Source organism: Pterocles gutturalis, unplaced genomic scaffold (assembly GCF_000699245.1).
Source record: "Pterocles gutturalis isolate BGI_N339 unplaced genomic scaffold, ASM69924v1 scaffold27511, whole genome shotgun sequence".
NCBI classification, from domain to species: Eukaryota; Metazoa; Chordata; class Aves; order Pterocliformes; family Pteroclidae; genus Pterocles; species Pterocles gutturalis.
In genome coordinates this window covers 3135-15409 of record NW_010101238.1, presented here as the reverse complement: position 1 = coordinate 15409, position 12275 = coordinate 3135, and the positions used below count along the sequence as shown (strand labels likewise).

General features: G+C 42.9%; 1 protein-coding gene across 1 annotated transcript in view; it reads right to left on the bottom strand.

The window, feature by feature from the left end:
- The window catches only part of LOC104468554 (chromosome unknown open reading frame, human C20orf196), a 39118-nt gene extending 27116 nt beyond the window's left edge, over positions 1 to 12002 (bottom strand). Inside the window, exon 1 of the mRNA XM_010082742.1 lies at positions 11840 to 12002. Within this exon, the coding sequence (XP_010081044.1) occupies positions 11840 to 12002 (163 nt within the window). The remainder of the gene's footprint in view (positions 1 to 11839) is intronic.
- Positions 12003 to 12275: the final 273 nt, after the last annotated feature.

Here is a 12275-nt window from a genome sequence, read left to right as displayed (position 1 = left end):
CTTTCCCTTTCCTAAATCCTGCACTTTCATTCAACCCATATCCTTTCTACTGGCACTTCAGCACCCTTGCACAGAGCCACAATATTGCTGGAAGGGAACAGAGTCGGGCAATGAAGATGAGGATCTCTGCAAGAGCAGCCTGTGCTTCTGATTCTAATCATGTGAAGGAAATGGCTCACGCTGCTTGCTCATAGCCAGCACCTGAGTGAGAAGCAGGAGACAGAAACAGCCCCTAAGCAAGACTGAGCCAAGGAGTCAAAACAAGACATTTACCACTTTTATAAAAATCTAATGGGACTTGAAGAATTTATACTACAGCTTTGCACTAAAATAACTGTGTCACAGGAAAATAAGAATCTCTAACCTCCATCTCCCTGCCTGTGACAAGCCAGAGGCTCATGCCATGGCAGGCCAGACTCCACTGCTCTGAAGCATTCAGTAAATCCCCTCTAGCCACACACAGAAGCGTGCATGGAAGAGCACCAACACCAGTGTGTGAAAGTGGTACCACAGGCATTAGTGCATGCTCTTGAAGGCCTAGACAAGGAATGACATCTACTTGCTGAAATACTGTCCTAGGCCATGGCTTCCATACTGGCTACCCAGAGATATAACAGATGCCACACAGACCTGTTAACACAGCCTTTTCCTGAAGATTCTGGAGCCCAATTAAAGACAATTTATAGACAAATTTGTTTCAGATGGGAGGTCAGTGTAGTGAAGGCAGCCATCTTGAGGGGACCTCTGTTTTACAGGGGACTATTAACTTCAGTAAACACTCTGCTCCCTCCAGCAGCATCAGTCGACTGCCAACATCTGGCACTCAGTTGCTCCAGGACAGATCCACTTCCATTGACGACTAAGGGGTGAGACCAGAGCTAATGTTTTTGAAAAAGCTGAGTAGGGCTACAAAAGAAAACTTCAAGCACAGAAGAAACTTCAAACTACATACGGGATAAAAACCTATTTACGGAACAGGTAAGCCCAGGGAAGCACCCGTTAAAAAGGAACCCAAAGCAAGGATCAACTTTTCTTCCATGGCTGCCCTGTATTTTGCAGCTTTACAGAGCCAGTAGCATCTGAGGAGGATGGAAAATGATTCATAAAGAACTGAACAAAGTCTTGTTCTCTGTCATTTATTTACAGGATTTAATTCCTTCTTATTTAAACAGCTAACACTCACTAACTGGCCAGGTAAGATAAAACAGCATGGGCATAAGCACGTGCAAAAGTGCCTCACAGCCACCTTAGGAACAATTGCCCTAATGACATTACTGCAGTCTGAATTAGATTAGGTCACAGCAGTGGACAAACACTGATAGCTATGATGAGGGAAATAAAAGCCCAGGCTGGAATGACAGTTTAGATAACGATAAGGAAGAAATGGCCCACAGGGACTCTTACACCACAGCCGCAGGGCAAGGAGATATTAAAAGACCCCAGTCCCACTGGTGGGTAGACACAGCTCTACATACCTATTACAGGTCCCACTGTCTGGCACTGATGTGTGCTGACAGCATAGCTGTTACTGACAGCAAATGAACTAGGTCCCCTCTAGCATCAGACAACTGGTAAAAGATTAATGAGATCTAAAATAGATATTTTAGGTATATGCCATGTGTGCACTTTTCAGAGCTTTATGATATTCTATCGCTAACAGCCGGACTGTTGTCATCAGTATAAAGGAAAGCATTCATTGTCAGTCATCTCCAGTAGATGGAGCTTTAAGAAAAGCTACAAATGCATTTGTTATAATGAAATTAGCTATATGGCATCCTGAAAGCAGGTATGAGCTTTTGTGCAGCCTTCTTTTTGAAATGAACACCAATAGTGGTTTGTTATCATGGTGTTTTATATAGATACACAGATTCCCCTCCTCGCTCGACATTCAGTAAATCCCTGTTCTGGCTACTGAAGTAGGATCACATTTATTTTCCTAAACCTGACTCATAGGCCTGTCTGACCTTTTTTAAAGCACTAAAACACTGTCTTCACATTTTGCCATTTCAAGTCTAAGCCAAATGCTTGAGCCTTATAACCAGGAAGGACCGGAAAACCACATTGGAAAATACACGGACCACAAGCGCAACAAACATCAAAGGCAGATGCAGAGCAAACATTTTATTCAAAGCTGTGCCAGGAGGGTTTTGGAAGTAAAGCCAATAAAAACGATGAAGTTTCCTGAAATAAAAGTCCAGCAATGACAGTTGATTTAGGGATCATGTTGAAGACTTAGCACACAGCATAGGGTGGGAGAATAGCATTAAGGATTTCTAGTCTTTAATTACAGGCTGACAGAGTAAATATTTTCATGCTGTTTTGAGGACCATCTACTGAAAGATGTGTATACTTTTTGGGATAAAAAGGACCACATTACCCAGAATCATTGACAAGCTAGAAGAGACACACAGAAGGATAGTCTAAAGCTGCCTAAAGTCTTGGAACGGTTTTTCCAGGTTTCTTTAGCCTGTAAAAATACAACAGGGAGAATGTGTAAGATGTCTGTAAGACCACAAATGGCTTGGAGAAAGAAACAGTAGTGATCATACACTGTTAGTCCACAGGAACTCAGGAGATTCAGGGAATCAAAGGAAGCAAAACACGCAAAACAAAGCCAGTGGCTCCCCACAGTCCTCCTCCCACACCGAGAGGGGACAGAGATGTCCAAAAGCAGACAAATTCCTGGAAGGATCATTCATCAGGAGCTAGTGACATAGTGATATACCACCTGTGGCTCCTAACCAGAAAACCTGGAAGCTAAAGGCTTGCAGGGACAGGATCACTTCTGTTTGTACTGCTCTTTAAATATCACTGTTACCTGCTGCTGAAGACAAGTTACCACTCAAACAATCTTCACTCTGACCCACTCTGGGCATTCTCATACTACCCTGTCCTGCATTTTCTTCTTTGGAGATGCTTCCTGTTGTATTGTGTGTCAATCAGAACTGACAAAACTGCTTAAATCCAAAGTTCACTTATGTGAGGCCTTGTCAATCAGACCCTGACATTTCAGGTCTCCTGGCAAGGTAGCTCAGTATTTGCAAATGAGGAGCCTGAATCTTTTAACAGATGTAAAAGCACATTTGGCAACTCAGTATCCAGGCTCTACATCATATAGTGCACCACAGCAACTCTGCATCATCTTCACAACATATGGACTTTGTATCTAAAATGGAAAATACCCTAAAGAGTTATGAGCTACCTCAGAAATACATCTTGTTCTCAATGGTGAATGGGACAAATGTGTTCTCTGATTCATGGCTTAGTGGTTCCATTGGGAGTATTTACTGTTCCTTACTCTGAACACTGTTTCACCTCCTCTGACCAAACAAGGACTAAATAAGCTTCCTTCAAAAGTTTAAAACCACAGGTTATTTGTACTTGGGTCAGACAGGTACAAGGTGCTGCTGGGCTTTGTTATCCCAGAAGGCAGCTAGAGACTTCACTGTCCTCTGTATAGCAGAGAGCTGTGGAGCACAGCATGGTCACTGCCCCATGTAGCTCCTCAGCCACGCAAACGAGACCCACAGAGCCCACAGGTACCAGAAACAGAGACCATACCAGTAAAGAACCATGCCCAAGGTTACAGAGCAGACCAGTGGCAGCCAGTGTGACTGATTTGACAGGAAAAGGACTTTAAGAAGGTGGGATAAGAGTGGAATTTGTCTTTGAACGAACACATTCAGTCTTGAATGTGTGGCATATTTGTTTTCCTCAACTCATTAACTGGTATAGAAATCCTAGGTATATCATCACCCTTTAAATACACGGCAACATCTTTGCAGAATGGTGATTTCAGGAAAAGAAAACTATCACCTCTGGAAGTCTGGCTCAGATCACAGATCTAATCATTTCTTTGCTATTAGATTTCACCCGAACTACTTCCTGGGTAAGGAACTGTCAGATTTTAAGTTGCATGCATCTTCAGTCACAAGGTTTCCCTCCCTCCCCATCAGGACTTAGTATTAAATACTAGACAGCGGATATGTTTTGCTAGCTTGAAGAAACGGATCAATGCAATCAATGCACATAAAGTTTTCAGTCCTGCAGGGAGCTGAGCAGACAACTCACTGGACAGTCAGGGGAACCACAGCCACTCTGCTCTTTGCAGGGCTGTGCTCTGCAGACCCAAAGCTGTACTAGCTGGCATCAGCAGGGACCTCTGGATCAGTCCCTACCTGTGAAAGATACCGTCCAGCACCAGAAACAAAAACTTCCATCTCTGTCATGCTTATTAGAGCTGGAGAAGCTCTAAATCCAGCACCACAGAGACATGTACACATACATCATTAAAAAGAACCCCCAAAGCAGTACCCCTGTTACCTTCCACAGATACTTGGTCTATTGCACTTATTAACAAAAGGTGACTCATTAAGCAGTGGCAATTTGTTACAGGTCAGGCCCACTCCTAAAGCTACCATTCGGATGAGCCACCATCTTCTAGCTCTACAGTGATCATGCAGTAGTTCTCCATACAAGGCTATAACATCTCGTTACAAATTTGATAGGCAACTGCTTAGGACTGGCTTTAGGGAGGAAACAAAACTCCTGCCAACATTTAGAAGCACTTAGAAACATTAGTAACTTAGAACATTTAGAACCATTTAGAAACCATTTCACTGTTTGAAGTTTGATAGGAGCATCCTAATTTGGAAATCAACCCATTCTGTTTCTGCCTCTACACAGAGGACCTGTCAAGGGTTTAATTAGCCTATATGTTCAATTAAAAACAATGAATGAAAGGAAACAATGGTGATGGCCCCTGAAAGTCACCCTCAAATATACAAATTCCAAGTTCTGTATTGTGACAGCACTTTTAAGGATTCAGGGATAACATGCAGAATACGTATCATGCTTCTTTCCACACTGAAAGGTTTGGTAATTAGATTGGTGGATACAGCTGAAACTGTGTGCCTAATGAGAGCGAACCTACCAAATCCTCTTTTTCTGGGAAAGAAATATGAGCTGGGTAGCAGAAGAAAACTCACTCTGAGCACAAGATGCAACTCCAAACAAGTCAGTACAAAACCTCAGACTACAGCACACAGCTGTGTTGTACAGTTGTCCCCCAGCACCTCCAAGGGACAAACTCATAAGCTCTCCTTTACGCACAGAACCACAGAATCCAAACAGGCAGCTTCAGTGCATGAGTGCAACCCCATGTCTTTGTTACTTAAGCATTTCCTCTGGGCTTGATTTCTTATTATTAATGGTTTAGTACAAACGGTTCATTTTCACAAAATGCAGAGGTCCTCTGAAGCATTAAAGTCTAAAAGGCAAGTCATGTGTATCAGTTTTTTCCCTTACTGATGGAAGTATAGTGCTCTAATTCTCCTTACAATGGGATTAGTTTTCTTCCTCAGACTGCAAAGAATAATGCACTGTCTTTTCCTCTTCCAGGATTTATTTTTGTCTGGATGTCTTATGTAGCACATTCCTGAAAAATTAATTTACAAAAGATGTAAGACCTCCAGTGACTCAGTGGTGCTGAGTGCTTTATTTTTTGTGTTGTGCGGTTTCCCTGTATTCCTTTTATGTAAGGTAGCCTGAATTCCACTTTGCAACTTCATTCCATATTCAACACAACTGGGCCACAAAGCGATGCTTGGGAGTTAATGCTGCCAAACTCACCAGAGCCATGCAGTTACCCGACCCATAGGCCTGCCCATGACTTCAGTGGAGCTGCATAAATCCAAGTCCACTGTGCATCTGTCCCACTGGATCACCACATCTATACAAACTTATTAGGATTTGAAACACTTCACCTTGTTTTTTCCTTTGAGAAGACCAGAGTATTAAGAAAAACCTAGTATTTTGATCATGTTTGAGAGTGTAAGTGGTTAGAAATCATCAATAAAAAAATACACATTTACTTGAAAATAAGAGCTAATTTGCTTTTGCTAAGTTAAACAAATCACCTGCCTTGAAAATAACTGGATGTTTATACCAGTATCAGGGATAAAATAGAAAGTTACTAAAAACAGAACTTTTGGAAAGGCTAAAAAAATGACAGTTGCACCCAAAAGAAGCATAATATAACTAAGCTTTAAAGACTCTTCATTTACATAACAAAATCAGGCCCAGCACAGCTGTAACTATAACAGACAGAAGTACAAAGGCTATTTCCAGCTAAAAACAAATACTTCACCAACAGACAGTATTAGCCACCTTATGCCAGAATCCATGCAGTAAACAAAACGCAACTAACACTCCTGAGAGGTATTCACACATCAGCCCTGGAGATCGTTTAGCATAATTTCTCAACAGTGGTAAACTGATAACAGGACTGAGCTCCTCCCAACCATGACATACAACCCCACCACCAGCGGGAAAAAAAAAAAAAAAAAAAAATCAATAGCCCTCCAAGTTCCAAGCATGCAAGGCTGGTAGCATCAGAAATGGGAAACATTACTCACTAGAGGGCAGCAGGAAACAAACCAAAACCAACAAAAGGGCAGTAATTCCCAGAATAAGGGCCACAATCTTCAGCAAGGCCAAGGTAGTTATGCATGGGTCATCTACCTAAAATCCTCAATAATTCCAATGGTGTTTGGGATCACAGTTCAAACTGAAAAAGGTTTGCAAGTGGGAGAGCATGTTAACTTCCTGCAGTCAAAGGAGACTCTTCGTAACAGCACAGAGCACCTTTGCACAGCACCCTACCCTTCATCTCCACATCAAGCCAAAAAGTAAGATATTCTTTGGGCAATCTATAAGTTTTTGGTAAAAGGAGACTATCAGAAGCTTCTGTATCTAACCACGGCAGCCAGGAGTGCAAGTACAAGTCCTTAGCTCTGCTTTGTCTCAGCCTGAAAGTTATTTAAAATATCACTCCTTTTGGACTTACAAAGTTAACAGAGACTACTTAAATAAGAATATATATAAAGGTCTTTAGCCCCCAGGTTGTCTTCAGCACGGCCAGACAAAAAGCCATTTTGGAAAAATCTGCTACTTTTGGTAATAGTCATAGGTGAGAAAGCCAAGCTATAATTTCTATAACAAGTAATGAACGAATACAGTAAGTTCTGGGCTGAACTGAACCTTCAAGCACCCACCAAGTGCTAGCCCTGAAAGGCGCAGCTGACATGACAAGTACAGCCTGCTCCTTTCATTTTCAGCTTCTACGTCAGCACTTCTGCACAACTCCCATAGAGAAAAAGCACAAACCATGCCAGATTTCTTCAGTAAACACAACCCACTTCTGCAAAAGATATTAAGCAACTCTTGACAGGCAAGTGGACATCGTAAACAAGAGAGAGCATTTAAGGACAAGTCAGAACACATGCAGCAACATTAGCATGACTCCTCAGTCGCTAATAAAAGACATTAACAACCCACTGCAAAACTAAGCATGTAAATTCACTGGATATATGTAGCATTTTTTTCCAAAGAACTGGCAATCACCTATAGAACTGAGAGCTGTGTTAATAGGTTGGATATCTCTGCTTTGTTTAACACGCATGCTTAGTTGATTGAAAAACCAGAAAGCAACTGCAACAGTTCAAAAATCATGATGGCTTTTATTTTTAAACTGGGATAATCTTGTGATCATGTGTCCTCTTGATTGGAGCATCAATTTCAGCAGCAGAGCACTGGCCCAGACTGACTGATTTACCTGGAGCCAGTGAGTCTCCAGTGAAATGGTTCTGCTCCATTTCCCCCAAGCTCTCACAACTTCTTCCAAATGGATTATTTTTGAAGGAAGACTACAAAAAACACAATCAATCAAAAGGAACCTACAGCCTGGCTTCCCGAATTGGAAAAGCAATTAATGTTCTAACATTACTTTTTCCAGAAGCCATATTCTGGAAAAACCGTAACCCCGTATGAAAGACAGATGCATTGCAGACTGCCGTATCTTGGCATATACTCCTGCTGCTGACAGAAAGAGCAGCTGTCCCCATCTCCTCCACACAAATATTCACGTAGCGGCCCACAGCAAGCTGGGTCAATTCCCTGAGCTGACTCCTCACGTGGCCATCTGTGTAGCAGTGCCAAGGATGGAGCAGGAATAAGACGCACAGTCAGGGGCAGTCCGGGACTCTCACTGCATTAGAGAGGTCAGGGCAGTCCACGGAAAATAACCAAAGGTAAGCCCGGGCTCAAACCTGAAGCAAACTGCAGGAACAGGAGTGCTTTTGGAGATGCAGCTAAAGGTTGCACAGCCCCCAACTGGCTTTAATTACCGATTTTTTTTTTTTTTTTAAAGCTAGCCAGCTTTTAGGCACACACAGGCCTCTCCAATCACACAGTGAACTCTCTCGTCCTGCTCCACTCCACCTCTCCAGCATCATCCTTTCCCTCCTACTGTCATCCTTCCTCTATCTGTTCCTGTGATGCTACATTTTCTACCTACCTTCCCTTTCCACTGGATGACCCTGACTACCCATCCATTCTCCGAAGCACCACTTTTTTAAACTATTTTTCATTACAAAGAAAAAGTGATTAAAGGAGAAGCTATAGGACAAACAAGGAGACCCACCCCCCCAAGATCGATAGCCCCACAGAATGGCCATGCAGTCAGGTTGGGCTGAGCTCTGCCCATGCTTCAGACAGGCCATGGCTGAGTTCTCAAATGCTGCCTCCAAGCTTGGTAGCATCACTCCAGGGGCTGCACTGGCAAACCCATGTCAGACCATGGAGTTCGGGAAGAGCCTAGGGCCCTGCTTGCACCATATCTGTAGTGTATTCTCTGACCCTTTTTCAGGCTGCAATTTTTCCAGGCAAAGACTATGTTTCCACTGTCCCTGGTATGTTCTGGTTCAGTGCCCTACAAGAAAAAGGAACATTGCCAGTGACCTACTTCATTGCAAACAACCTTTATTAGCTGCCTTTCAAATACTAATCCAAACAATTTAAGGCTTCCCCCACACACACACCTGAGCGCTGACAAGTAAGAACTTTTGCTGGCAACTTTTCTTAATCCAGAGGAAGTAGTAAGCTTACTGCTGCAGCATTGTGCTATCAGCGATACAGATGAGAAATGCCATACACAATGATTTTTTTGCATTATTCTGTTCTGGTATGGGGTAAAAAGAAGGAAGCATACTGAAAAGTTCACTTTCTCAGTCTATCACTGCTGAAACACTTGAACTCTATGACGATACGCTAAAAGTATGCATGTTTCTTCCAAGAGCAGAACCCTCACTCCTGCACAAATCATAAAACCACTCATTTATACATAAATTAGACACTTAGTAGGATTCCCACAGGACTGCTGTTTTCTTGCCTAGGGATGCCTGCTTTCATAAGGCCATGTTGTCATGGCTAATGGGTGCTATCTTCTGCTATTACAAGTGATGGAGTCTCTAGGCTAATACAACCTATTGCAAATGACTCAGGCAGTCGGAATACCTCCATATCCATTTCCGACTCCTGAGGCTAAGATGGTATGGTGTTTCAGTCAGTCTCAGTCCAGTTCATGTGACAGATGTCAGACACAGTCTGTGCTGTCAGTCTGCTTCTTTGATAAGGAAGCTGCTTCATTCCCAGAGACCTAACAGCTTGTTGGAATTGCTTTTGAATCACTAAGGAAGAGCTCCACCCCTAATAAAAATCTTTCAAGTTTGATGAGAAGACCCATCATCCATCCTGCCCAAGGCCCAGGACACATTCTCCTGGTCACACTGGGTGGTGCAAGCTATAGCCACCCCCCCGGTCTCCTAATTTATCTCAAGTCACAGCAGCAGTTTACAACTTCTCATGAGAAAACAAACAAGCAAAGGAGCTTCCTTTCCCAAGATATGTTGGACAGAACTTGCTTGTCCAAGAATACCTGACACTGGCAGACTGTTTTTAAAATTGTCCTACTGCCTCTTCTGCCACACTGACCAAGCTCACCAGCTTAGAAAGCCAAAGCTGCACCAAAAAAAAAAAAAAAAAAGAGTTTAATTTGAGTCCGATGTGGTACTTGGTTACTTCACTACCAGGAGCAAACGGTAATAAACCATTTTACAGCACGCATCCCACAGTTATTGTCAAGCAGTTTCAGTTGCGAGGTGTCTCTAACATAAGCGATGAAGGAGAGGGTTCTTGGGCCTGTTCTGCTCTCCTCAGCACACCTGGAGTCCCTGCTGACCCCAGGGGGTGTTGAAGACAGCAGAGAGGCAGGATCTAGCCTCTCAGCAAACCCTGGTACTGAGCTTCAGCTACAAATTCCACACATGCACCACGACTTTCCCAATGCTGTCATTTGCGCTTCGAGCTGCCTATCTTCATTTCCACATACGTCACTGCCGCTGTGCCTCAGACCCATCTTAGGACTGCTGAGTGGTCACATAATTCTTCTGTGCATCCCATTCATCACAGCAATCAAGTCCAGTTGCCCCAAAACAAACTAAGTGGTCTTGGAGCAACTAAGCTGCCCTACACACATTGCAGGACCTGCCTCACAGCTCCCAGAATTTCTTCATACCTGCGACACAGGGCTTGTGAAATCTGAGTGGACAAATGCCTTCTTAGTCTTTCTCACTGTTAGAGGAACTTCCCCATCCTCCTCTCCCACAACAGCGGAAAAGGCTTGCTCAAGACATTCCTCGTAGTGGTGGTCACCACCCTTATGCACAAAAAATAAAGCAAAACCTCAAACCAGATACATTATTCCTCTAATGAAATATGGATCATGGAATGTGGTACAGATCATGGTTTTAAGTAGAGGTTACAGTAGAAGATTTGCATCATTAGTAGCATAAGATGCATGACTTCCCAGTCTGCACAGGAAAACCAAAGCAAGGATTGGCATCTACTGTTTGCAGATTTCATTACAGTTCTGGATGTCCTACAATTAGACCTGAAGACAACTCTACAGGCAAAGGAGTCAATATCAACAGAGCTAGTTTAGTTGATAGATTCTGCTGCTTACCTGTTTAGCATGCAATTCCAAGCTAACTTCTTGGAACTAGGCCAAAGTAAACCACCTAGTGCCAGGGGAAGAAGAGAAGCCAAACTCTATTTTTACACTACTTAAGACTACAAAGCAAACAGAAATGTCATCAGTGACACTTCACCTGCTCAGGTGCCTTTATAAACTATCTATACACATTATTTGCTGATCAGACTTTACTTTCCCCCCACACTATTAAATATAATTACTACAACCTTCAGCCCAGCCAGTATCAATATGTGACAAGAAGGGCCACTGGGCCAGTGCATTTTGATTTCACACTTCTTGCCATATATTCACACTGACTGGGCTGAGGGGTGTAGTTATCAGAATGTGGCAGCTATCCCTTCACCTTCTCAGATACACCATTACTCCTAAGAATCTGCACTACTGTCTGACCTAAAATGCTAATTCTGCAGGAATCAGTCCTCCTTGAAGTGAGGAAACTGCTGTCTCCCAGGAGCTGAACTGAAGCATTCTCATCACACTCATGTCATTGGCACAAGCAAACATTATAATTTTAAAGTAACGGGCTACAGAGGCCACATCCTGAGCTCGTGACTGGAACATACATGAAGAACATAAGGAAAAGTTTAAAAACATTTCTTACTGACTATGGCAATTTGAAACAGTATTTCCTACTGATGCCTGGAGGATTGCTCTGTGGGTTAGTTCAAGTAACTCTCTTCCTCTAAGAACATACTAAACATGAAGAAACACTGTTGTCAAAACATTAGCAGCTGATAGTATCCTCTGAACTTCTCTCCTGTGTCTCATCAACCCACAGTTCACACTGTGTCTGTCAAGCTAGAACAGACTGTAGTTCTGGCAAACTTTGTTTTAAGACAAGGCAGATGCACCAGTATCAGACTGCTTTTACTCGGTCAAATGACACACTCCCTAAATAGATAACGCATTGGCTAAAGAAAGAGCATGTGGAGATGCAGAAGCTGTTACCTGTGAGTGGACAGGGAAAAGTATCCACAGAATGGAAAAGTTCCTCACTGTTTTCAGAGTTGTGTGGAAGCAGGAAGCACTCTGCTAGGTCAGAAACAGAGGGTAGGTCCAATACGCTGCTCTCCTCCGAGTGAGAACTCGGTGACGTCTCTTTTCTTTCCATGGTTGCACTGCTGAGACACAAATGCAACTGAGCTGGGTGTTTAGAGCACAAAAACGCAAGCAGAAGTCAACACAAATAACCTGGCACTGCTTTATAAGCTGAGAGAAGCTGTTCAAGTATATTGGTACCTCATTTAAGAATATACAAATACAAATTTAAAGATGCAAAGGAAACAGCCCTCAGCTCTAAGTAGGATAACTAGGAGTCCACAACAAATCTGGCTTTCCTAGAGGCTTCCCATAAGTACAGATTCAGGCCCCAATACTAGAAAGC